General features: G+C 44.8%; 1 protein-coding gene across 1 annotated transcript; it reads right to left on the reverse strand.

Moving 5' to 3' along the window:
• Positions 1 to 18,287: 18,287 nt before the first annotated feature.
• RBP2 (retinol binding protein 2) lies at positions 18,288 to 27,734 on the reverse strand. Its single transcript, XM_053389990.1, has 4 exons — positions 27,607 to 27,734; positions 25,332 to 25,510; positions 21,874 to 21,975; positions 18,288 to 18,429 (listed from the first exon to the last, which is right to left on the reverse strand). The coding sequence occupies exons 1-4, from the start codon at positions 27,677 to 27,679 to the stop codon at positions 18,376 to 18,378; spliced, it is 408 nt and encodes a 135-aa protein (XP_053245965.1). The 5' UTR covers positions 27,680 to 27,734; the 3' UTR covers positions 18,288 to 18,375.
• Between the last annotated feature and the right edge of the window lie 264 nt (positions 27,735 to 27,998).

Below are 27,998 nucleotides of genomic sequence, written 5' to 3' on the forward strand. Positions count from 1 at the left end.
GCTCCAGCACTCCTTGCTCCACGAGCCGGTCCAATTCCTCGTCTATACGGGGTTTCAGGGCGAACGGGACCCGGCGGGCCTTGAGCCTGACCGGTCGTACTGCGGGGTCAAGCTGTAGAGCAATGGGGGGGCCCGTATACTGTCCCAATTTCCCATCGAAAACCCCCAGAAATTCCTTGCATATGGCATCCACGTCCACTTGTAAGCTAGTGTGGTTCACCCCGGTGACGGCTAGCCCCAGTGGTCCAAACCATGCCAATCCCAGTAAGCTAATGTAGGGGCCCTTGACCACAAGCAAGTCCAGTTGCCGCGTCCGCCCTCGGTATTGCACCCTGAAGGTCCCCACCCCCATTGTGGGGACCTTACGTTTTTGGAAGTCCCGGAGGGTGAATGGGGCCGGCCTGAGTTTGGGACCCCCAGTAGGACACAGTTTCCTTAAGGTCCTTGCCGAGATTATGGATAGAGTTGAACCCGTGTCAAGCTCCATGCGGCATGGGGCCCCCTCTATCTGTACGTCAACATAAATTTTCTCTACGTTGGGGTGGGGCAACTGGTATACCTGGAAGTCCGTGAGCTCTGTCGAGTTGCCTTGGTGCGTTGGGCCCCGGGACCTGGGGCTCTTGGATTGGTCATCTGATGCCTGGCGTCGGGTGGGCCGAGCCCGACACACCCGGGCGATGTGTCCCAATTTTCTGCACTGCCTGCACTCTGCATTGCGGAAACGGCAGGTCCTCCTCTCGTGACTTTCTCCACAGCTTGCGCAGTTCCCTCCTTCTCGTCGAGGCAGCTGTGGTATGTGGGCTGCTTGAGTGCGCTGCTGTACTCGGTGCACCTCCTCCCTGTCGGATCCTGAGTCGTCGGTGAGGTCTTCGTGGTGGACCCTCGGTTGGGACAGCTGGCTCGGCCGTGCCTCTTGCGTCGACCTCTCGGCAGCTTCCGTTGCCAGGGCCTCCTCCAGAGCGACCTGGAACGTTAGGTCCTTCTTAGCGTAGAGGCGTCGTTGCAGCTTCTCATCCTTCAGGCCACCGACGAGGCGGTCACGAAGCATGTTCTCCAGCTCTGAGAAGTTGCAGAACCGGGCGGCTTGGCGGAGAGAGGTCACAAACCCAGTTATGGTTTCCCCAGGGGCTTGCCGCTTTGCGTAGAAGGCATTTCGACGAGCCACCACTGAGGGCTGCGGCGAAAAGTGCCCCTTCAGCTGTTCCATTATTGTTTTGTATGGAACAGTAGCGACGTCTTCAGGCGCAAGGAGAGCCCGGGCGATTTCAAACGTCTCCTCTCCGCAGACGCTGAAGAATATCGCCCTCTTCTTGGCGTCTTCTTCGTCGGTGACCCCTTTGGCTTCTAGGAGGAAGGTGAAACGGGAGGCGTACGCTTCCCAGTCTCCCGATGCTGGGTTGAATGGCGAGAAGCTGTTGTCGGTTGCCATTCTGAGTTCCTTGTGTCCCGGAGCTGAAGCCTGGATACACGGTGCGAGGCAGCGGTGCGGCAGGTGGCGGTGCTGCGGTGCTGTGTGTGGCAGTCAGCTCAGCGGGATCCCACCCTCGTCGCCAGTGAAATATACTCAGAGTCGCGAAGTGATTTCATGCTCTTTATTCAGCTCATAGTGGTGAGGAGGAATGAATGAAAGTCCCCTCAAAGTATCTGCTTTATATACATTATTTACACAATGGGCTGCACATGATTGGCTAATTCCGGAATTCTACTGTAAGCCAATCAGGTTGTGGATTCACTTCTATCTGGAGCATGATTGGGTAGTTCCTGCCAACCAATCATACTGCTGCATTGTTCTAGGACCAATCAGACTGCTGCATTCTGAATCCTATTGTTCTAGGACCAATCAGACTGCTGCCTTTTGGATCCTATTGTTCTAGGACCAATTAGACTGCTGCAGTTTGGATCCTATTCAACTCAGTACATAACAAGAAGCCAGAAACAGAAGGGAATAAAGACAAAACAATCAGCTGTACTCAGATCAGTTAAAAACAAACAAACACAACAGTGCTGGAGAAAAGGCACAGTGACAAGATCTCGGTAGCGGCAATTTCACTGGTGAAGATGGGTGACGGCCATATTTGAGAAGACGAAATAGAGACCTACATGGGTGGTGGATGTGACTTCAGAGGTTCCTGAAACAAAGAACAGGAGAGTCTGAAGAAAGGAAGATGGAACTCTGGAGAGGAAGAGCAATATGCTATAAATGCATGGCCGGGGGGGGGGAATGGGGAAGAAGAAGAAGAAGAAGAAGAAGAAGAAGAAGAAGAAGAAGAAGAAGACAAAGAGTTTGGATTTGATATCCTGCTTTAGCACTACCCGAAGGAGTCTCAAAGCGGCTAACATTCTCCTTTCCCTTCCTCCCCCACAACAAACACTCTGTGAGGTGAGTGGGACTGAGAGACTTCAGAGAAGTGTGACTAGCCCAAGGTCACCCAGCAGCTGCATGTGGAGGAGCAGAGACGCGAACCCGGTTCCCCAGATTACGAGTCCACTGCTCTTAACCACTACACCACACTGGCTCTCGTATGGAATAATATGGAATAACAGTACACTTGGGAAGGGGAAGGAAGGAAGGAAGGAAAAATGCCTGTGTGACTGGCCCATAAGGTTTTATGCACATCCTAGTCTTCCTTGGGACTCACATTTGGGGATTCATAATAGCGTATATTATCTGTATGCAAATCAGTGGAGAGACCTATACCCCACAAGGCTCTTCTGCAGAAAACTGTTATGTTGTTTAGCGACTTCTGATTTGCTAACATTATAAATAAATATTCATGTTTTCCATAGATTCAGTTCAGCCATCAGGAAAAGCAAATTGCTAATGCTTTTAGGGAACCCATTAGTGACAAACAGCAATCTGTGTTTTTAAGGAAGGGAAGCTGTTATTTTAGAGAGCGGAGGCTGTCTGTGCCATTTTTATCCTCTAACAGCAGAAATTCATTTTCCAGGTGTGTTTGCTGAATATTTTACCAGCATTTGCTTCTCAAAGAGGTCAGGGAACTTACAGGAGTAAAATGGCTTGCCATTTATTTTATTGTATATTAAAAAAACCAACACATGTAAGTTAAATGCCTGGATATCTTGGATTAGTAATGAAAGAAATATTTTGCTGTGACTCATTAGTGGTTACTAGCCCCAGTGGCTATGCCTCTGAACGCAACTTGCTAGGAATTATAAGTGGGAAGAGTGCTATTGTACTCCTGCTTGCGGACTTACCCTAGACATCTGGTTGTGAGAGTAGGATGCTGAACTAGATCGGCTTTAAGCCTGATCAAGCAAACTACTCTTACATGCTTATCAAGCAGAGTGTCTGTCACCCAGTGAAAGCCACCTGTCAGGAATATTCTTGAAGAGATCAAAGATGACCCTGAGGTTTGAGAAGCAAAGGTGATATTGTTGACCCACAACAGGAGCAGCAAACTCACGAAGGCGAATGTTTTCACTTCCAAAATGAGCAACTTTATGCTCTTAGCATTTATGCCAACCTAACTTACTTCAGTAGCAGGTGATCATGAGTTCGGATCTCAGTTTAAGGACAGGGTTACATAAATGAACAAATGAATGAACAGTGGACCAAACTAATTATATAGACCTTTGGTCAATGAAGGCGAAAATTAGAGGTGAATTGAAACAAGGGCAGCGGAAGATGAGGACCAAAGTCTACAAGACAGCAGTGTAAGTAGAAGACACCAAATATATATGCAAAACCAGTAGTCACCAATCTGATGCCCCCCAGATGCTTAGGGCTACAACCTCCATCAACCCCAGGGCTGTAACTGATTTTGATTACAATTCTCATCAGCTCCCATCAGCATAGCCATGCTTGCTGGGGCTGATGGGAGATGTAGGCCAAAACAGCTGGAAGGATGAACAGCTGGAAGGATCAGCCAACAGACTCTTTTTATGTTCATCCTTCCATCTAGTCCATGAGGTTGGCAAAGGCTGTCCTAAATCTTACAGTGTTTCCAATTACTATAAGCAAAGGGCTGGCTATGTGAACAAAAGCTGGTTATAGTTGTTAAAGATTGACATGGGGTTTTGTGCAAGCAACCAAAAATGGCATGTTTTTTTTGGGGGGGGGCACTGATCCTGGCTGTGTTGTTGTCATACTAACTGATCAACTGGATACAACTAAAGTTTCTCAGGCTTCTAGGCACCATAGTCTTTCTTAAGTCCAGCCAAGGAAGTTGTATTTCCTGACACAAGGGAAAAAAGCATGCTACCAAGTACTTTTCCTCCTGTGGCCATGCGCTGGAGAGACATGTTTAATGTATTATCCAGATAGGCGAAATGAATACTGCATTGAAAGCCCTGGAGAGGAAATCCTATATCAGAGAGGCCCTCTAGTCACATTTTATTGCCGGATAATCTTTATCCCCATTGCTTCTCCAGGGAAAATAATATATACCTGGGAAGAAAAGCTTAGTTTACTTATTACAGTTCCCTTCTCTGAGTATTACACTTGCTAAGAAAACCAGATGGAAGAGTCTTGAGGAAAAACAGCGGGGGGTAAGTATTAATGCTGAGTTGAGGTGTGCAAAAGAGGATTAACGATTTAAATTGTGAAACTTGCTAAGGCAGGGGAACAAAAAAGATGGAAACGTGTTACAGAAGAGCAATTAAGGAAGACAGATAGATCAAATAGCCCTTGGCTGTAAAACCTGAAGACATTTTATACTGAATTGCTATCCTAAGTCGAAAGAAGCACTCCAAAGGCAATACTATGGGATTAAACTGGTAAAGACCCTGTTTAACCTTCCTGTCTCATTTTCATTTCCTCCAGTCAAAAATAGGGCTTCTGAGAACAGCATGCTTGACAGAGTTTACCCTAGTTGTTCATAAAGTCTTTAATGGGCAATTTTAGGTTGGACTAGGAGTATAAAGTATAACAAAATGGAAATGGCTAAATAAACAACAGAAAGCCTCATCCTGGGGTTGAAGAAACTTTTCTCCACTGAAGGCCACATTCCCTCAGGGCCAAAGTCACCCCACAGTCTTACTTTCTCTCTAAAGGACATCAACAAGTCACAATATTTCTCTCTTTCTCAAATCCATACCTTTCATTTAAAACACATGGCTTCTTTCAAAGAATCCTGGGAATTGTGGTTTATGCTTTAAAGGTAAAGGGACCCCTGACCATTAGGTCCAGTTGTGGCCGACTCTGGGGTTGCAGCGCTCATCTTGCTTTATTGGCTGAGGGAGCCAATGTGGCCAGCATGATTAAGCCGCTTCTGGCGAACCAGAGCAGCTCACAGAAACACCGTTTACCTTCCCACCGGAGCGGTACCTATTTATCTACTTGCACTTTGACGTGCTTTCAAACTGCTAGGTTGGCAGGAGCAGGGACCAAGCAACGGGAGCTCACCCGGTCGCGGGGATTCGAACCACCGACCTTCTGATCGGCAAGTCCTAAGCTCTGTGGTTTAACCCACAGTGCCACCCGCGTCCCTTGGTTTATGCTTTACAGAGCTGCAATTTCTCGCCCCCTTTGCAAACTACAGTTTCTGTTGTTCTTTGGAGAGACCATGTACTTTAAGTGTATGGCATGTCTACAGTCCATGAGTGTGGACTGCTAATGGTCCTAGGTCTTCCTCTTTTCGCCACATCCACCTCACCCCATCCACCCATACACACCCCTCCAGCCATTCACAAGCATATACATCTACAGAGAGAGAGTGCAAGAGCACCTCAGAACATTAGTGATATAAAAAGTTGCAGGATTTCAGCAGGACATTACAGGATATGGACTGATTAATAGTGAAGCAAGGCGATAACCCCCAAATTCTTACAGGCCCACGTAGTATTGAAAGTGGGGTCACATATGACCGCCCCAGTAGCATCATAGGCACAACTTATCATGGGTGCGCAATAAAAAATAAAGGACGTCTGGAGGGGGCCTAATTGTAAATTGTTAGCCACAGTGCTGTTTCACACATTAAATGAAGGCAAAGCCAGGTTTACTACCACAGCTGCTGTCAGCTCTCTGGCACTCGTAAGTATATGCTACTCTCAACCCTGCCATGTGGAAATCCCTTGCGGACAAGCATAGTGCCTGGAGACAGACAGTCAGGTCGTGAATCAATCCATTGCAATGACCAGAGGAAGAATGACCACTGGGAGGAGTGCAGAGAGAAGAAATGCCATGGTGCATCTGCAACAGCACAACCGGAGCCTTCATCTGCCCCAGCTGCAACCAAACATGCCTCTCCTGCTTCAACTCTACAGCCACAGCAAGCGCTGCAACCTTCTAACAGTTTGACTTCACCCCCAAAGGTATCTCCTGAGATGGACGGACACCAAAAACTCCACACAGGTGTTTTTTGCATGGAATCCCATTTACACTTTTTAAGTAAACACATATTCTATTTTATGTGTACACCTTTAAAATGTGATGCTTCAAGCAACTTAGCTGTTGGCTGGATTGATTAGGCATCACAACTCTGCCCTTCCACCTCTACTTTTCACCTTCACTTCCAAACTCTGCAATATTTCTTTCCAGATGAATTACTGCCATCTTAAACTGAATTTGGTGGAGACAGAGCGTTTCATCTTCCTTCTTCTTTCTTTGCCCTTCCTCCCCAGTTACATCCACTAATTCCATTATTTTCCTCAACTTTCAAGCGTACCACATAAAAATTTACATAAAACTCTTCTCTAATCAGAGGCATAGCTAGGGGAGCCTGCAGAGTGCCTGAGCCACTCATCTCTCCTGAGACTAACACAGTGGCTCAGGTGTCTGCAAGCTCCACACTGCCCGAAACAGAAGTGTGGGGCTTCCATCTGTCTGCCGCTTCCCCCTCAGCCGCCCTAAATGGAGGCTCTGCGCAATGTGTCCTGCCCTGGCTCCCCCCCCCCCGTGGGCAACTTGCTCCACCCTCATGGGCAGCTCGGCCCACCACCGGGTGCAGGGCGTGCACCACCCCAGGTGCCCAAGTGTCTAGCTACACCACTGTCTCTAATCCAGGTCAATGTAACTGTGATGGCCTGGGACTCGGGCTCAGACTCAGATTCAGAACCAGAGGAGTCTCAGGCTGCACTGGATTCTTTGCCTCAGGCATCATCTGAACCAAGTCTGGGGCCTGATCCTGAAGAGGCTGAGGAGGCTGAGGCGGCCCCTGGATCTAGTAACCCACCAACGTCTCTCGAGCTGCAGAGACTAAGGTCTGAGAGAAGGAGAGACCTGAGTACTTGCAGGAGGAGTGTTCGCCTTCGGGCGAAACAGGAAGGTGAGTTGCCGGGGGATCAGGACCGGCCGTTACCCCGACAAAGATAAAAGGCTGTCGGACCCTGCCCCAGGTTGTGGGAGCAACATTACTGTATGCCATATCCTGCCTGAGATCCTGTACCTGTCCTTGCCTCGTGTCCTGCCTTGACCCTGTCGGACTGACTCCTAGCAGAATCTTCATATTCTGGACCGGACCTGGACCGTGGTTATTGGGTTACCCCCAGGCCCAGCACAGCAACCTTCTACTGGCTGTTTTTAGCATCTCCAGAATACATCCATTCCTTTCTAAATCTATTACTTAAACTTTCATTCATGACTATACTTTCCTCTTATCCAGAATAGCTGCTATGGTCATATCTATAGTCTGAGCATGTCTATCACAAATCCTCTTCCCACATTGCAATGGATAGTGTGTTTGAGGGAGGCAAACAGCTTTGGTTGTTTCTGTTGTCCCAATTTATTTTATTTTATTTCCCCCTGTGGAACCACTGCTTTTCCAGTTAGCTGTTGATAGCACAGCTTCCATGCCTGTGCACGTTCAGCATAACCTATGAAAAAGCCCACAAAAGCTGCTTTGTACTAAGCCAGACTGTTGGTCCATGTAGGCCAGTATTCTGACTGGGCGTGGCTTTGCAAGCTATCAGTGTACTTTGTTGTTTGTAACTGAATATTCCTGGGATTGAATTCGGGATTTTTTGCAAGCAAAATGTTATTTCACAGTTGCCATTATTTTGTGACATCACTGTTACGAAAAAGGAGCAATGCAGAAGCAAGCACCAGGTGGCTGGAATGGTAAACAGGAAACTGATGTTATTGGATTGTCCCGTGGGAAACTGGGACTGTCTGTAAAGTGCTCTGAGAGCCGGATGTTACCTCAGAGCAGCACATGACCCTGTACTGGAAGTACATGGGTGGAGTTTATTCTCTCTCTGCGTTGGGAATCAGAGTGTGCAGACATGTTTCTCTGTACTGGTGAAAGACAGGAATAAAGACATGTAGATATATTTCTGTCTGTCTCATTCCCCCTCCCTGGGGGAGGAGTGGTGTGTTCTCCTTCACGTTTGAAAAGGATCGCCGAAGAGACCTCCTTTGATCTTGCCGGCAGACGCTGGCAGGAGGTCTTAAGGATTCAAGCCGGGCACCTGGAGGGTGGCCAAATTCCTCTGGACTAAGAGCAGAGCTGGAGGCTCTGGCTTTTGCTTGGATCCCGACAACTGGTAGCAGACCGATGGATATCTGATCTATGAGAATCTGCATGAGAGGTGAGAGGTCGATGAATCGTTGCCATCCTCTGCACCTAAGGAGATAAAGAAAAGCGTCTGCCTACAGCCAGAAAGCTGAAACAGACAGCTGGACACCGAGAGGAGTGTGTTTCAAGGCAACGGAAAAGGTATGCTGCATTTCGGGCAAGAGAGAATGAACGCAGAAAGATTTATTTTCTGGTTCACAAGCTGCGTAAGAAAAACAGCTCTGAAAGAGCAAGCTTGCATACCAGGAATTCCTGTGGTTTAGATAAGGAGTTCCGTCCTGAGCAGGTTGCTAGGCAACGTCTGCCAGTTACTGAGTGGCCTAAAAAGAGCCTGGGAAATCGAAAGTGTATCTGCGCAGCTGTGCAAGGGTTTTGAAAAAACAGCCCAAAGGCAAGCCTGCCAGTGAAGCAGTAAACAAAGACTTTTGGAGTTTTACTGGCTTGAGAAAGTGAAAACTGGCTTGAGATTGAGTGCAAAACTGACCCTTGGATTCAGCATGGATTCCAAGAAGGCGGGAGGTTTGCCCTATCCCCCTCCCCTCACTAATGACAATTATTCATCTTGGTCTATAAAGATGAAGGCCCTGCTGCAGAATCAGAGGGTCTTTGACGTGATTGAGAACCCCATCCCAGCAGCACCAACCCGAGGTTGGGAGTCACAGAATCTGAAAGCCAGGACGGCTATAATTCTGTGTGTGTCAGATGACCAATTGGTGCATATTCAGGGTTTGGAATATGCACGGGAAATTTGGGATATGCTGAGAAGAACACATCAGAGGGATGCTGGTTCTTCAGCGTTGCTGTATTTTGAGAAGCTGACCAATCTGAGGCTTGCGCCTGATGGAGATGTTCAAGCGCACCTGACGGAGATGAAATATCTGCGCCAGCAGATGTTAGAACGCAATTTCCGTCTGCAGGAGGAAGTGTTTTGCTTCATGATGATCAACAGCTTAAATCGGACTTACAAAACCGTTGCCAGTCAGCTTGGTTCCCTCCCGGCTCAGGATTTGACCGCGGAGAGGGTGTGTGCCGTAGTTCTGAATGAACAGGACAGACTTGCTGCACTGGAAGTAAAGGACAGGGGGAGGGAGGAACGGAGTTCTAATTCCCCCGCAGATGACGCTACTGGAGAAAAAGCTCTAGCTTTGAACGCTGTCCGATGCTACAATTGCAAACAGGCTGGGCATCTTCAGCGGAGCTGTAAGAAGCCACGTCAGCCAAAAGGAGCGAAGGGCCGCTCAGCAAAGCCTGAGGCGTCAGGCAAAGGTCATACCAAGCCTATGGTGGAACCTGCAAAGGCTTTGATGGCGAAAGGAACCACGCCAGATGTTGGGAACGCGTTTATTATCGACACTGCAGTGACCGTCCATATGTCCCCACACAAAGGACTCTTTTCAACGTTTAAGAAGCAAAGCTTCACTGTGACACAGGCCAATGGTCAGGAGCTGGAAGCGGCCGGCGTGGGGACTGTCTATCTTAAGAGTCTGGACTTGACAATAAACAATGTTTACTTGGTTCCTGAATTGAAGTTCAATCTGCTGAGTGTTTCGCAGATTGCAAAGAGAGGACTGAAACTGTCCTACGATGCTGAGAGCTGCGAGATCTACAAAGATGGAAAGTTATATCTTTCTGCCAAACAGAAGGATGGACTTTATTTGTTGACTTTTGCACAAAGTGATTACATGGAATGTAATTCATCTGTGTCTAACCTAGTTTCTCTTGCAGGTGTGAGCAAGAACAAGACCGGGGTCAACAGAGCATTTCAGCGGGTGTATGCTGATGTGATTGGTCCTCTAGAACCATCTAGAGGCAATGCAAGATATTATCTTGTGTGTGTGGATCATTTCTCTAACTATGTCTGGGTTTATGTGTTGAGAAAGCCAAAGGAAGCCTTGGAGAGGTTTCAGGAGTTTTGTGACAAAGTTAAGAGTATGCATGATGCTAACATTGATTGTCTATTCACAGATGAGAAGCAGATTTTTCTTTTACAGGATTTCCAGAGGTTCCTGCAGAAGAAGGGAATAAGACACAAGGTTTCTGTTTCAGCGGAAGCGTGGAACAGGGGTGTCTGTGTACGGGTGAACAGAGAATTGCAAAAGGGGATGGAAGCGCAATTGCTTAGTTCACATCTGCCACATGAGTACTGGGCCGAGTCTCTAATGTCGTTCTGTTATACGAAAGTGAGAAAGGTTTCAAAAGAGTTGGGAAGTTCTCCTTTTGAGAAACTGTTCCACAGAAAACCTTCTGTTGCCCATTTCAAGGTTTTTGGGTCTCATGTGAGAACAGAAGCTCCAGGTGGAGTAAAGAATGCCAGAGGCATTTTTGTGGGGTATGAAAAGGGTCTCTACAGAGTAATTTTGTCTGAATCTGGTCAGGTGATTCTCACAAAATTTCTAGAGAGTGTTCCTGAACAGGAGAGAGTGATAATACACACATTTCCCACTGAGGACGATTCAGATGATGATGATTTTACTGATTACAGCGATTTCAGCTGTACAGAAAGTGATGACACTGATAGCTCGGAGAGCTCAGTTGTCACAGTCATTGAGAGGAAGTCTCACACAATAGATAGGCCTTCACAACTGAAGGATGAACCACTGTTTACCATTGGAACTAGTTCTCCAAAGAGTCCTGAGACTGGACCAGTGAGCAGAGAGGATCAGCACCTCATACGGAGGTCTGAGAGAGTTACAAAGGGTCAACCACCCAAGAGGTACTCAAAAGAGTTTGCTAACTTAGCTGTTGCATGTGTTGCTGTTGTAAACAACCAAGGACAGGTTGGAGCTGTGTCTAAGTCAGAGACAAAGACACAACAGAGAGTTGCTAGCCAAGGTAATGCAGATGCACTCATTCCTTGGAAACCAGACAACCAGAGAGGTACACTGGGGAAACCAGTGGCGGGGAGTTCCAAGGGTGGAACTCAAACAACAGGGGAGTGTTATGTGTATAACAACTGTTTGTTTTCTTCTCTGGATCATGCTTTGCTTGCTGCAACACGCATTGATTCTTTTGGGGGAGGATGTTACGAAAAAGGAGCAATGCAGAAGCAAGCACCAGGTGGCTGGAATGGTAAACAGGAAACTGATGTTATTGGATTGTCCCGTGGGAAACTGGGACTGTCTGTAAAGTGCTCTGAGAGCCGGATGTTACCTCAGAGCAGCACATGACCCTGTACTGGAAGTACATGGGTGGAGTTTATTCTCTCTCTGCGTTGGGAATCAGAGTGTGCAGACATGTTTCTCTGTACTGGTGAAAGACAGGAATAAAGACATGTAGATATATTTCTGTCTGTCTCATTCCCCCTCCCTGGGGGAGGAGTGGTGTGTTCTCCTTCACGTTTGAAAAGGATCGCCGAAGAGACCTCCTTTGATCTTGCCGGCAGACGCTGGCAGGAGGTCTTAAGGATTCAAGCCGGGCACCTGGAGGGTGGCCAAATTCCTCTGGACTAAGAGCAGAGCTGGAGGCTCTGGCTTTTGCTTGGATCCCGACAATCACAGGGTCCTATTGCTGTTCTGATTATTCTGCCATCTTCCCTCTCATGTATTAGTCTCTTAGTGTAATCAGTCACGGTGCAACACAAGATCTAATTATAGCAAGTAGGAAGTGGGGGAAATAATTGACAAAATTTTTGCAGCTCTCAAAATGCATGTCTGGTTAATTTTCCTTTAATCTCATTTTCACAAAATGATTCCACCTCATCTTCTAGTCTTCAGATCTGCATAACAAGTGCAATCAAGAAGACCAAAATTAATAACCATCCCCACCGCTACCCGTCCAATCACTCACAAATTAAATGTGAAAAGAGCCTCTTCTGCTGTGTATGTGTGGGAGCAGGGAGGAAGGAAAAGGATCCAACCCTGCATTAAAAACGTAAGTGCATCTGTTGTCCTATTAATCTCTCTGCATTACAGCTAAATGTGAACTTGCCAATTAGAGCAGAAACAAATATTGTAATTAAATTGCTTCCTGTCTCCGTGTGTATTAGAGCAGTCTTTCTCAAACTTTTTGAACTGGGGCCCTCTTAAAAACTTTCCCAACTCCCTTGCCCTTGCCACCCAGCTCCCAACCATGTGAAAAAGATACAGACAACATCGTGGCATGTAGTTGTGTGGTGCATAGAACCTGTGGCTGTAGGTAAAGATCTGTGAAACATGACATGAGAGGAAGAAGAAGTAGTTCTCTCTGGTTATTCAGCTGAAACCATTCTGAAAAATATCTTGTAAAAAGAAAGCAGTCTCCACCACAAATCCACACCCAACTAATGACGCAGAAGTGTAGTTTTTCTCATTCTAGAAGAGTTCATGCTCATCCTCAACATGCTGCTTTCAATAATAATAATGATAATAATAATAAATTTTATTTATATCCCGCCCTCCCCACCCGAAGCCGGGCTCAGGGCGGCTAACAACAATAAAACAGTACAAAAGTACAGCACAAACAGCACTCTAAAATCATTCATCATAAAATTAATTCAAATCAAGCCACTGGCAACCATTGGGCCAGAGCTGGGACTCAATCTGTATTGAGTCTAGATCCTGTTGTCCACATTGGTGGGCGTGCTTACTTGAATAAAGTACACACTGTAGGGTGATGCAGAATCAATTTGCAACAAGCTTTTGTTTTTGGAATGAAACCAATTTCTCAAGATGCACTTTTCAGGTGCAAAAAATATATATACAATAGATCTAGATTTATGTGCGGATTGTGTAGGGGGAAAAGCTGCCATTGAAACTAGAATAAAATGTTGGGTGTATGCTGCCCAATGTGAATTGATGGGGGTTGTCCGCCAGAAGTAATTCAATCCATGCAAAATCTTGAAAGCTGGGAAGGAAGGGATCCACTGCTGCTCTCTCTGTAGAACTTTGCACTTTGTAGAACCCAGATTGCCAGTATTTTGGGACCCATGCACACATTTGCAAACCTAAGCTGGAATCCAACATGGCAGCCTGCTTTCAGAAGAAATGTAAAGATTATCTACAGAAATATTGTAAAATTAATGAGTGTTAGAATGATGTTGGATTGAAATTAAGTGGTTTCCAGCTGTAATGCTTTAAGAGAATATGAAAAAAAGGATTATAAATAGGTAATAATATAATGGTAAGGATTTGCTGAACTAACAATTTGGGGTGGAATACAAAAAAGGGAGGTATGAGGAGGTCCGGGAAACAAGTTAAAAGAAAATAAGTAACTGAAAATTTATGTGTGTTTTTTTTCCTTAAAAAGTTTCTTTATTCTGTATTTTTGTTATTCTGTGTTTTCTTTTTTTTCTTTTATTGTAATATTATAAAAAATCTTAATAAATAAATAAATAAATAAAAGAGAGACTTTTACACCCTGAACAAGCCTCCTGCACCTGCAATTTGCATTGGTAAAAACTTTCCATTTGCTTAAATGGGAGCAAATGTTTGCATTACATCTTGGGGTCCCTCAGTACTGATTAGCATACAGCAGAAGACAAAGTGTTAAAAGTCCATCATGCTATAGTCCTGATCAGGATTGCTGCCCTCCATGCTGGCAATTTTCTAACCAAATGTGCCCTTAAGGGCACATATACGTAGCTACCATATTGTGTAGTTTGAGTCCCTGATTCACATAATATTGCACTATCAAGGTGTTAAGAGGCTCTGAGTGAATGCTCTCTGATTTATTGGTCAGAACTCACCCCCGCCTTCACTCACCCAAATGCTAATGTTTCTCCTGCTGCGAGGAAGATAGCGGACTTTGTGGTAGTTTAGCAGGAAATTGAACATAATGAGCATTGTTGAAATCACCCAGTACTGTTGCAAATTGCAACATAATACATTACCTTACATGTGTTTCCTTTTCATAACATGCTGGTCTAAAGGACTGAGTTCATGAATAAAATACATTATGATGAATTTGGAAGTTTAAACTCTGTGTGTGCATGGGGTATGTGATTTTGTTTTATTTTCCACCATTTTTCAAGAGGCTAGTTCCCTCCCTCTTTCTTTCTTTCTTTCTTTCTTTCTTTCTTTCTTTCTTTCTTTCTTTTGTGATCTTGGCATGTATGCTGACAATGTCAAGAAGGCCTGATGCAAAACCTGTATCTTATAGCCACAGCCACATGTTTCATACAGTCTTGACAGGTTATACTAGGCATTAGGATCAGAATTGCGCCCACTGACCCTATCCCAGCCCCAATCTCCACACATGGATCATTTCTGTGCATTGAGCAATCAAAAGGTTACAGCAGGTATAAGACTGTTCAGATCTAGGGGCTTAATGTGCCCCTTCAGACCTCTCTGTATTGCGTGTGTAGGTCCCCAGGCCACCCCTCAAATAACTTCACACATAACACGTAATTTAGTTTTTGGTTTTTGGGCACTATTTTGGCCACAACTTTATTAAAATACAAAATCAGTGAGTGGTTGTTTAGACATTGGTGATGACTATCTGTCCCCCCGCCTGGGACAGAACTGACATCCCGAGGTCCGATCGGTAGCCAGTAGAAGGGAAAGTCTAACTTGGGGATCATTTGAGCTAAGCGTCAGACCCACGCCGCTCACCCCAGCAGCTCCCCGAAAGCTTGCCAGCCCGGTCCTATGACAAGGATTCCCATGACAGGGATTGGGCGCCCCTGGTCCCATGACAGGGATGGACGAAATCTTGGCAAGCCCCAGGATTCCTTTAACGGAATTCCCTTCAGCGCAACGGGAGGGGCAGGCACGGCCTAACCTGACCCCTCCACCACCAGCATATTATAACCAATGCCTAACCACAACCTTACAAGTTGTGACGAATTGCTGAGTAGTAGGCAAAAACCAAATGGCACAGCCAATCACCAAATGGCAAAATTCCTACTAGGCCCCTGCGCCAAGGCAGACGACCCCATGACAGGCAAAGCAAGGTCAACCGGAAAAGAGGGCGGGCGGGCGGGTGATCCGATGCACTCTGCAAAGAGAAAGAGAAACCAGAGTGCACTGATATTTAAAGACTATGGTCCCACTCACGCAATTTGCAACATACAATTTGCCCCAGCAACCCGGTTATCCAATCACAATGCCAGGCAACAACTATTAACCTGCCTGGCAACCAGAGGCCTGGCCCGGCGGCCCACACCGCAACACGTGCTCTCATTTATTGGAGAACACGCTTTGCCCTTGCAATTCTCCCAAATCCACAGACATTGTTGACCATGCTCTGCACTCTCATAATGTGCTTTTGCCTGGCTAGAATGTGTTCTTGGGCTGGTATCAGGACCAGGCTGCCCATGAGGCACACTGAGGCAGCTGCCTCAGGAGTCTGAATCCCGTGAGACTTCTGGTGAGATCTCTCGAGAGTTCCACAAGATCTCATGAGCCTATCAACTGGAAGCCACTGCCACATAACCCTGGTAAGCAAGCCTTCAGTGGTGGGGCAGTGGTGGAGCAGGGGCAGCAGGGAAGTGGCACCTTCCCATTCACCTCAGGCGGCAAAGCGAGATAGGCCGGGCCATGCCTGACTGTGATAATGCTCCTTGCTTTGCTGGATGGAGGATGATCAGGCATGTGTAAAACCTTTAACTCCGCATGGCTGGAATGTGGCCTCCTGTACAAAGGTACAATACTGGTATGCAGCCCCTGGGAGGTTGTACACAAGGGAATGCAGCCCTGGGTTGGAAAAAGGGTTCCCCACTGCTGGGTTACAGAGTCCTCAGCCAGCTGCCAGCATCCACACCAGAGCTTACACTCGCATTTTGTGAGAAGTGGAATTCGGCTCAAGAAGTCTTGAGACAGGCAATCCAGTACTGATCCCCTGACAAGAGTACCTGTGTGGTACATGTGCTTTAGGACACCTCTTGGCCACATCAGCCCTAAATGTCAGTGTGTAAATATAGTTCCTTTATTTAGCCTCGGACAGCAGTTGAGATATAGCTGAAGCCATGATATGAAGCACTCTGATGTGAAGCACTCTGAGAGGCACGAGTTAAATCTCCCGTTAAGCTCGTTGAATATCTGTGGCGTGGGTTTTCAGAGACACCTTTCTGAGGAACACAAACTAGAAACAAATTAGGTTTGTTCAGAGGACTTTTCCGATGGCTGCGATCTTCCTAAATTTAATTTAGTGATCTAGCTGTTAGTGGCTTTGAGTCTCATTCCCAGCCCACTGAGCCATTTTGTTGCCTGAAACTAGAGTCCTGGTGACCCATAGCTAAGCAAGTTAGAAAAAGTACAGTGAACACGGGCTTTGCCCTCATCATCATTGAAATGTATATTAGACTGTCATGGAGTGATGGGCCATTGTCAAGATAAGTGTGCTTATTTCCGCCCAGTCAGTCTGACATCAATACCAGGGAAGATTCTGGAGCAGATCATTAAGCAAACAGTCTGTGAGCACCTGGAAAGGAATGCTGTGATCACCAATAGTCAGCATGGATTTCTGAAAAATAAGTCATGTCAGACTAACCTGATCTCATTTTTTGACAGAATTACAAGCCTGGTAGATGAAGGGAACGCAGTGGATGTAGCCTACCTTGATTTCAGCAAGGCATTTGACAAGGTGCCCCATGATATTCTTGTAAAGAAGCTGGTAAAATGCGGTCTTGACTATGCTACCACTCAGTGGATTTGTAACTGGCTGACTGACCGAACCCAAAGGGTGCTCATCAATGGTACCTCTTCATCCTGGAGAAGAGTGACTAGTGGGGTGCCACAGGGTTCTGTCTTGGGCCCGGTCTTATTCAACATCTTTATCAACGACTTGGATGATGGACTTAAGGGCATCCTGATCAAATTTGCAGATGACACCAAACTGGGAGGGGTGGCTAACACCCCAGAGGACAGGATCACACTTCAAAACGACCTTGACAGATTAGAGAACTGGGCCAAAACAAACAAGATGAATTTTAACAGGGAGAAATGTAAAGTATTGCACTTGGGCAAAAAAAACGAGAGGCACAAATACAAGATGGGTGACACCTGGCTTGAGAGCAGTACATGTGAAAAGGATCTAGGAGTCTTGGTTGACCACAAACTTGACATGAGCCAACAGTGTGACACGGCAGCTAAAAAAGCCAATGCAATTCTGGGCTGCATCAATAGGAGTATAGCATCTAGATCAAGGGAAGTAATAGTGCCACTGTATTCTGCTCTGGTCAGACCTCACCTGGAGTACTGTGTCCAGTTCTGGGCACCACAGTTCAAGAAGGACATTGACAAACTGGAACGTGTCCAGAGGAGGGCAACCAAAATGGTCAAAGGCCTGGAAACGATGCCTTATGAGGAACGGCTAAGGGAGCTGGGCATGTTTAGCCTGGAGAAGAGGAGGCTAAGGGGTGATATGATAGCCATGTTCAAATATATAAAAGGATGTCACATAGAGGAGGGAGAAAGGTTGTTTTCTGCTGCTCCAGAGAAGCGGACACGGAGCAATGGATCCAAACTACAAGAAAGAAGATTCCACCTAAACATTAGGAAGAACTTCCTGACAGTAAGAGCTGTTCGACAGTGGAATTTGCTGCCAAGGAGTGTGGTGGAGTCTCCTTCTTTGGAGGTCTTTAAGCAGAGGCTTGACAACCATATGTCAGGAGTGCTCTGATGGTGTTTCCTGCTTGGCAGGAGGTTGGACTCGATGGCCCTTGTGGTCTCTTCCAACTCTATGATTCTGTGATTCTGTGATTCTTACATCGCTGCTGGAGGACATTTTGTCTTTGGTGCCGAAATGTTTTTTTGCCAAGGTTTACGTGGGGGACAATTAGAAGAACAAGACATACATTATTTAACTTTGGAAAGCAAGAGCTCTTTTAAAAAACCACGTAGGAGAGTGTTTGATGTTACTATAAGAGGTTTCCCACTCATTGAACTGAACAGCAGATCTCTGGCAGTGTCAAGGTTTTATTTATTTAATTCAGCAAAGAATATAATAATTACACAGTGTGCAGCTGGATGGGATTCAGATCCATTTAATTCTTCTTCTTAAAGACTTGATGACACACCTGGTCTTCGCATGTCAGCTCCTACAACATTAAAACCATCGGTAAGCACAGACAATTCGCTTCCAGACTTGCAGAGAAAACAGCTAAGCCAGAGCATTAACAGTGGGGCTGGGCTATTAAAAGGGAAAGAGCAGCGTATTTTATATAACCAATCAGCCAGCAAGCACTACAGGTTGCAGTAATTAGATTCTGACACTTGAATTGACTTTTACAAAGGATAAAAATGGGGAAATGCATAGGAATTGCTCTGTAACTGTGGGACGTTGCATTGTCTATTATTAACCAACATACTGTAATTTATTAAACTCACTGAAGCAACAAGGAAATTGCAAAAGGAGAGAAGGAAAAGCTTTAAAGGTAACAGGAGTTAAGTATAACACTTTGTCAAGAGGTTTCCCAACAAAATGTGGACCTTTTCTCAGAATGTTATACCAACCCTAACAAATCCAGTCAATGAGATTACTAGCCAATTCTGAAGTTGTTTCATAACAATATAAAGCAGGTCTGGCACAGAGCAGGATAAGATTCTGGTTTCTGCAGGGATGAAATCAACCCAATGGTAATTTTGTATATCTTATTGACCTTCTTTTGCTAAAAGTGAAGCCAGAATTTTATGATCGTGAAAAGAATAGAAATGAGTAGGTAGCTTCCTATTGTAAGTCTGTGAAATTAATCCCTCATCCCTTTAGACTGGCCCCTCAGAGTTTGCAAATAGTCAGTTTTGTATTAAAGTGAGCTATGCAGGCTTGGATAGTGACAATGTAAACAGAGGTAGAATGTTGCAAAAAACAGCAGCGGGATTTTTTTAAATTCTAAACATAATTTGCAAAGGTGTTTAGTTTTTAAAAATAATTTTGGATTCTTTTCTTTTTTCAGTTAAGTTCATATGGATAAACTACTACCCTATGGTTCTTCATCTGTAAAATGGGGATAATAATCTATTGTGCAAAGCTGTTATCAGGGTGAAGGGAAAGTACCACAAGCTAATGAATCATATGACTTACGCTCCATGGTCCTCATTTTTAAATTAATAATTTAATTTAATTTAATTTCTAATATCATCTCCTTCACCCCTGCGGTTTGGAGAAAATTGTGATGTGTCATGAGGCACTGCAATGTTGACAAAGGCTGCCAAATTCTGTTTTTATACGGAATCCATCAGCAGATTTTTCAGTCCACCTATGATAAAACTTTGACTAAGGGACTAACTGGAATCTGGTGAGTGTCCACCATTTAGTATTGTTAAGCGTTTGTGGGTGCCTTGACTCCCCTTAATTCCTCTGTCTAGTGGGCCTTGGATTATCAAGATGGACTATTAAGATGGGCTGCCAGACACTGAATTTAACAGTGTGAAAATAAAAGGCCAAAGCAGTTTTTCTGTGCTCGGGAAAACACCTGGGAGAAAAGCTATTATGGAGAACAAAAGAAAGGTAAGGGGTGATTAACAAAGCAGATACTCTGTGCCGGAGGGTAGATGAGTGCAAGCCCCTCCTTCCACTGTGAGACAAAGTGTCAGTCTGTTAAACACAGCAAGCTAAGCATAGGGACAAAAAGCCATGTTTGATCTCTTTGGATCCAGCAGTGGGAGAAACAGAACCCTCTAGGAGCGTAATGCATCGACCTCTCCATCATAGGCTCAGGTTGTATATGTGCGTAAATAAGCCATATATAAGAAAGACGCCACAGTTTCCACTGTGCCTCATTTCCAAAGGAAACACAAACACTAGGCAAGTGTCTGGAATACAGGAATCTTGCGCCAATCAGAGATTGGGGTGACATGTAACAGAAGAGCCCTGCTGGATCAGACCAAAGGATAAACTAATGTTGCCATATTAAACTACTGTACTAGAACCATATCAAGCTACTAGAACTTATTGGAATGTACTGGAACTCAAGCGATCTGGTTACAAGGTTTGTTGAATCTGGATTCCAGAGGATGTTTCAAACGTTTTAGGGATCAGGGTGAAAAAGTGCCACTTCTAAACTTGCTCTGGAATGGAACAGAATAGTGGGACTTAGAGGGATGCGGAAGGGCAGCCTTCAGATGGGTTGTTCAGAAGTCTACCTAAGAGGTTTGCAAGCCTGTGGTTGCACCTAAAATAACTTTGGATTCTGGGCAAGGACTAAAAATGTATACATTCGGGAGGTAACATTAAACACAGTTGTTTAGAGCAGTGATGGGGGATCTAAGGCTTGAAGCCAAATATGGCCCGCCAGGACTATCTATCTATCTATCTATCTATCTATCTATCTATCTATCTATCCCTCAGGAATCCCCTGAGTCCATAACTCCTTTTCATCCCCTTCCCTTCATCCCAGACCACACTTCCAATTAGCTTGGCTTTGCACTTCCTTGAGTCTTTTTGCCTGGCTAGAATGTGTCCTTGGACTCTGATAATGCTTCTTGTTTGCCTGGATGGAGAACTGAGATGAGTGTGTGTGTGTGTGTGTGTGTGTGTGTGTGTGTGTAAAGCCTACTGTAAAAAGATGAAATTAACATTTGCTGCTCAACGAGCTTTTGCTTCTCTCCCAGCCCCTAGCAGTGGCATATGGCCCCCAGAAGGTTTTCATATAAGGGTATGTGCCCCTTCAGCTGGGAAAAACCCCCCATTGCACTAATTTTCAATTAAATGTGTTTAGAACGGGGATATGGAAAGTGTTTGAGAAAATTATTAACTCATCAAGCCATCCTGTTCTACATGGAGAAGATGTGCAAAGCCATTAGGGATTATGCAGCTAGATCCATAGCAGAGGAAGTAGACATTTCCAAAAGCTATGTGTGTTTGTCGGCTGAAGATCTCCATCTCCTTTGCCTGTTCATTTAGCTCACTGAGACTTGTGCCCGTAAAGAGCTTTGAAAACTGAATTGGAATGCTTTGGTTCACCCAAGTCTGCCTGTTCACTTTCCCGATTGTTCTTTCGAGTCCTCTTAATATGTAAACTCTCATTTATTTTTTCCATACTTCACTGACTGCTTATTTTCTTTACAGGCCCCTGTAGCCCCACTCAAGCTTACTACATGTCAGGCTTGGACTTCATTTACTAACCCAGCTGTATGAACTCAGCTTTTCCAGTGGCACTAAATTATACGCTTTAGAGATTGTATATACCGGGTGCCTGATGGTTATTCTGAGAGCAATTTTCTGACCTGCTTTTCTGCATCATTCTTCTTACAACCCCCCAAGAACATCTTTTCTGTAGGTAAATAATACTCCAGATAGCTTCAAATTAGGCGGAGGCAAATATATGCCTTTGTTCATTATGGCAATGATATGCTAGGAAGGGAAGCCAGGCTCAGAATAGTCAACATGGGCAGCGGTTCTCTAGGGTTCCCAGCCCCCTGGAGACACCGGGGCTTGAACCTGGGACCTGCTGCATGCAAAGCTACAGCCCTTTTCCCAAGTTACTGAATTTTCCTGCAGTACTGCTACTGGTATATCTTTCATGAATGATTTCGGCTCTTACCAGATGCAGATTGTCCCCTTCAATCCAGTGTTTCCAGCCTCTGTTATTCTTTTCGCCTTTCTGGACACAGATTAGTTTATCACCATCCCAGGTCACCAGCGTCTGCAGGGATCAAATGATAAAGTTCAGCAACATGGTAGAAACGTGTGAGGCTAAAAACAAATCGGAATAAACTGGAGTCAGGGTGACATAATGGCAGCATAGAGTTGGTCGGGGTGGGGGTGAGGAGAGGGAACACATAACAAGCAAATACCACCCCCCTCCCCTCTCTCCCAGCTCCCCAAATTTAAGTAGAAAGCCTATAGTGTCACTAAAAGTGTTTTATGTTTTCAATTCCCGGCTATTTCTCCTGACACAATGATCCATAATATACGCACAAAAGAAGATAATTAAATAAAGTGAATTTATGACGGGATTTGTCTCCAGAAAGGGGAGCACAGATATGAAATTTGCATTATTCCATTCTCCCTCAGAAGAAAGCCACAAACGCACTGTAAAGCACAGCAGCAGGAAAAGCCGTGGATCATTTTAACTGCTACAACATTAATACACATGCACACGCACTTCTGTTGTGGATGCGGAGGGCATATGGGGAGGGAAGAGATTGTTCACAGCAGCTTGGATTCAAAGCTTTTGCATAGGAGCATCTTCTAATATGTAAATGGTCCCCAAATTTATTTTCAGGCTAACCAAAACAGGTGTTTACTGTTAGAATAACGCTGGGGGGGGGACAGAAAGGAAATGGAAGGAAGGGTGGAGTCAACCTTATCATGGTCAGACTACTACGAAAGACAGTGCTCTGTGTGCAAACAAGAGGGATCTTGGAGCCACTCCTCAGCTGGAAGTGCAATAAGAAGAATGGGGATGCCCTGATCACAGCTACTATAGTAGTGCAGGCACACACCAGAGGAGATATTTGAATTATAGTCTCTTTCTTCCTTTCTTTCATTTGACTGCTGCTTCACTACAATTGTGATCGGGAGAAAAATATGACCTCTGTACATTCTGTAGCTGTCTGGCAACATCCCACATTCTCTGCACTGAAAAGAACAGATTGCAAAAGAACAGCTCTCTTTAAAAATAATTAATTCCTGAGCCTCCTGCAAAAACAGCAGTGTGTCAGTGGGGGAATATCGGGCAGAAATCATCTTGATAAGAAATCAGAAAGAATTATAAAAGAAATAAGATGCTTTTTCTACTCTCCGTCAGATAACAACAGTGACGATAGGAGAAAATTGAGGTTATTGAAAGTTCAGGGAAGAGGCAGTTTTCTAGCCGAGACAGGACTGGTAAAGGATAGCTTTGACAGAGGTATAAGGAGCATGCTGTGATGTCAGGGCATGAAAAGGTCACAGATAATAGGAAAGATGTTGGCTATGAGCAGCATACTCCTCCACATTATCTTGGGGAGGGGAGAGGAAATGATTTGGCTATTGTAATGCTTGCCATTCTGTTTTAGCTCTGTAGATACCAAGCGGTGTAGGCACAGATTAGGTTACAATTAGGAATAAAACGTAATCCAACTGGGGGAGAGGGAAGCTACCCACTGAAAAGCAGCTATAGGGGAAACAAGACCTTGGCTTGAGAGTTCCTTCACAGAGAGCTCAATTCAATGGATGGAAATGAATTGAAATAAAAATTGCCTCAGAATCAGACCAATATCTTCTGAGAGACAGATCAATGCAATTATCTTCCCTCAGGGGAAATCCAGAGAGTCCCCCCCCCCAGAAGAGTGGCCAGATCTTACTGTCAGGAAAACAGTAACAACAACAAAACACAGGAACTAACTTTTCCATAATAGTAGAGCCAGCCCGTCCATGAGGCATACTGAGGCAGCTGTCTCAGGCTGTGGAATCCCATGGGATGGCTTGCCCCTGCCTTGCCCCTGCCACCACCTGAGAAGTGAGGAGAGGTGATGATGGCTGGCAAGATCTCATGGAACTCTTGTGATCCTGGCAAGTGAGGCTTCAATGGGAATGCTAGGGCAGCAGGGCGGCAGCACCCTCCGCTTTCACCTCAGGTGGCAAAACTAGACCTTCCACCCCTGCATAATAGGTCAATATGGGCATAGCTATCTCACAACTTGGTAAATGATGAATAAACCTATGGGCATTTCTATTACTATTATTATTAACCAGTTACAATTTTGACAGCACTGCTTGTCTTCCATATTATAATTTTCTCCTCAGAACCAGAAGCAATGGAGGAACTCGGGAAAACTTCGGGTGAAGACATCCTCTCCCCACTCTAAAACTGTGCAAATGTGACTTGAAACACAGAGGTGTGTGTGTGTGTGTGTGTGTGTGTGTGTGTTTGACCTCACTGGATTTTAAGCCACTAAAGAGAGCCAGTGTGGTGTAGTGGTTAAGAGCGGTAGATTTGTAATCTGGTGAACTGGGTTCGCATCTCCGCTCCTCCACATGCAGCTGCTGGGTGACTTTGGGCTAGTCACACTTCTTTGAAGCCTCTCAGCCCCACTCACCTCACAGGGTGTTTGTTGTGGGGGAGGAAGGGAAAGGAGAATGTTAGCCGCTTTGAGACTCCTTCAGGTAGTGATAAAGCGGGATATCAAATCCAAACTCTTCTTCTTCTTCTAAAGTGAAGATACACATACTCTCCAGCTGTGGAATGGCCCTTCCTATTCAGGAAAGGCCATTGGACTCCACTAGACAGGAAAGCATATAAAAGTCTTCCTATTTAAACAAGAGCATTCATGCATGAGCCACAAGGTTTTTTGGCTTTTGATGTGCAGGCCCCTCAACTTTCTGGCTCAGCACCTGGCTCACAGTTCTGGCCCACCACTGTCTATGATGTAGCCCTAACTAGGACACAGCTTGCATCAGGCTCACTTGACTCCTGGGACTCAGCTATACAGCTGCAAATAAAATGTTTTAAGTGTGTTTTAATTGTGATATACAATGTGACACTAGATGATAATGGTGAGCCTTATGGAAAATTCAATGCATTTTTTAAAATGCTTTTTAAAAAGCATTTTCAGAATGGTTTTTATGTGTGTATGGATTCCACTCTGGTTAAAAAGTTCTCCAGAAACAGGGAGCTACAGGGGAAAAAAATAAACTAAAATATAAAAAAAGTGCCGCCACAGGTAGAATGGTCATATGCAGTAGCTCAGCAGTTGCTTCCACCAGAAAGCGGGATTTGCTTTGCCTGTGGGGAGTCTGTAGGAGCCAGTGGGGGATATATAAGTATCTGGTGGAACCATGAGGAGTTGAAAAAATAATTCTGTCTTGCTGTCAACAAGCTGAAAAACTGTCATGATTTACATATGGAATAAATAGTTGCAATAGAAAAACATCCACGTTTTGAAATGCAAATAGTTGCTTCTTTATAAATAAACATTTCTTTAACATTTATAATTTGCTTTCAACCTGTTTTCTTGAATGTCAGGTGCTGGTGTTGACTGCTGTGTAAATGGAAAGCAAATCATAAGTTTCTACCTTCACCACTCGGTCATCAAGCCCCTTGGTGTGCTCTTCAAATTCCTCTCCTACGGTGTAATTCACTTCATAGTTCCTGAAAGTGCTCAGCGTTTTCGTCTTGAAATGGTTTCCCTCTTGAATAATTTCTTTCGTTTGTGTCAGGTGGTTTGCAATCTTTCTCGTAGCAAGGCCAATGCCTGCAGACACACCAATAAATATGTTAACAATGGGCCTGATTAACTTCAAACATACATTTATAAACAATAAAGTAATGTGTGCCCAAAAGGACTTTCTGCTTTTGGGGTGTGTGTGTGGAGTATTACATCCTGGGCCATATGATACTGCCGGTATACAACTATCAGATTCCATCAGCATAAGGATTACTGTTTACATAATGGAACTTTCCACCCCTTCTTTCCCCATGTGTAGCCCATCTGCTCTGGAGCGTTGGAGAGTTCCATAACAGGTTTAGAGGGTGCAAAGGGGGAGAAGGGGGGAAGATTATTTTGCACAAGCGGCAATCCTTGTGCTAATGGAATACATTACAGTTGTACCTCGGAATCGAATGGAATCCGTTCCAGAAGTCCGTTCGACTTCCAAAATGTTCGGAAACCAAGGCGTGGCTTCCGATTGGCTGCAGGAACTTCCTGCAGCCAATTGGAAGCCACGGGACCTGCTTTGGATGTTCAGGTTTGAAAGAACGTTCGCAAACCGGGTTTGTGGCATTTGGGAGCCAAACCGTTTGACTCGCAAGGCGTTCATCAACCAAGGTACAACTGTACTTAGCACTGCTGTGGAAAGATCACTCGTATGAATTGCACTTGTGCACATGTTTAACTGTTTAGCCGGATTGTAATCTAAGGCAGTCCTCTGCACACTTATCAAGAAGTAACTCACTTTGGCAGAAAGCTGGTAGATATAGAAATAGATTAGATCAGGCTTCCTCAACCTTGGCCCTCCAGATGTTTTTGGCCTACAACTCCCATGATAGCTAGCAGGACCAGTAGTCAGGGATGATGGGAACTGCATTCTTAAAACATCTGAAGGACCGAGCTTGAGGAAGCCTGGATTAGATGATATAGATATAGATATATTTAGGGTAGTATTCAACTAAATTTTACTTAGAGTAGACCAATTAATATTAATGAACATGATTATGTTAGGTCTATTAATTTCTGCTCTGAGTAAAACTTAGTTGAATAGCATCCTCAGTGACTAACAGTGCAACCCTAAGTATGTCTACTCAGAAGTAAGGCCTGTTGAATTCAATGGGACTTATTCCCATGTCCCTATAGGACTTTTTCTACACCGCAACTGTTCAGTGTTTTTTTTCCTATTTTTATCTGACTAGCAATCTTGGCCATTGGACTGCTGGCTTGTGGCCGGATTCGCTGCATGAGCAAATATCACCACGGAACAGGGTGTCCTGACTGCTGAGATGCTGCAGGGACACCCTGGCAGGATGACAGGCAGTAGTATAAACATTTAAGATCTAGGTACAACATGCTGCTTACATCATTGAAACATGGTCTCAGTGACTGGTGGGGAGTGGGGGTCAGAAGTCCCTCTTGTACCTAGGAAAAATAGGGTGGCTAATGATCCATAAGTTCAATTAAAACAACCTTCCTTGCTTGAACAATCCACCCTCAACAATTTATGATGCAGATTAGGAGTTAAAATACAGGGACAACTGTGACACATTTAGGGCCACTTTTCTGCTGTTAATGCAGAGATGGGGAGGGGGAGATATTTTCCAGAGGCACCACATGTCTTTCAGGTTGTTGATTATGGCACCAAATTGTGAGCACAGAGAGCTTCTTATAAATGTTACCATACAAGATTCCAGCTGCAGCCCTATGCACACTTTCCTAGGAGCAAGACTTAGTCATCCTTACCTTACTACTCAGTAGATGTGCATAGGATTGTACTGCAAAATAGGTTTTCTGACCCATTTGAAGTTTAGGTCAGTGCAAATCACCTGTGCATTTCAGCTATAGAATGCCTGTTCAATGATCTCTCATATATAGCATAGGTGTTGAAATATGACTGACAAATTCTTTTGTACGGGAGAAAGAGAAAAGAAAACCTTCAAAGAGAAATGTTTGAGATAAAACGTACTTGCTAGGAAGTATATTCCACTGTATTCACTGGGCTTACTTCAAAATATATCTGCTTAGAAATGGCTTGCTATAAAGGCAAAAGTTAATGTTGAATTAAATCTTATTCATTTATTTTTAAATTAAATGTAGTACAAAGCACCCCACCAATTCAAAATTCTTATTTTTATATTTACCTAAAGCAACCATGTAACCTTCGAAGTTGTCATTGGATACCATCACCCACGTTCCAGTGTAATCAACAGGCATTGCGGCTAAGAGTTAAATCCAGGGATGGCTCAGATATGGAACTTGGAAAGGAGAAAGAGCTTACTGTAATTCTGTCCTTTTTATATTTCTTTGGGTGAAGTTTACAGCTTCCAAGATAATAAAGTCCAAGGGTCAGCGAGATAACCTAAACAGAACTTTCCCTTCATTACCAAGGTTCAAGAGGACAAAGCAGAGGCAGCAAACAGATTTCTGAGGTTAGAGGTCAGAGAGAAAATGATGTTGCAATGACCTTTGTAAAATATAAAAGAAGAGAAGAGAAACATTGATGGGAGCACAGCTCTGGAAGATGGACTACATA

The sequence above is a fragment of the Podarcis raffonei genome, chromosome 5, assembly GCF_027172205.1.
Source record: "Podarcis raffonei isolate rPodRaf1 chromosome 5, rPodRaf1.pri, whole genome shotgun sequence".
Classification (NCBI taxonomy): Eukaryota; Metazoa; Chordata; class Lepidosauria; order Squamata; family Lacertidae; genus Podarcis; species Podarcis raffonei.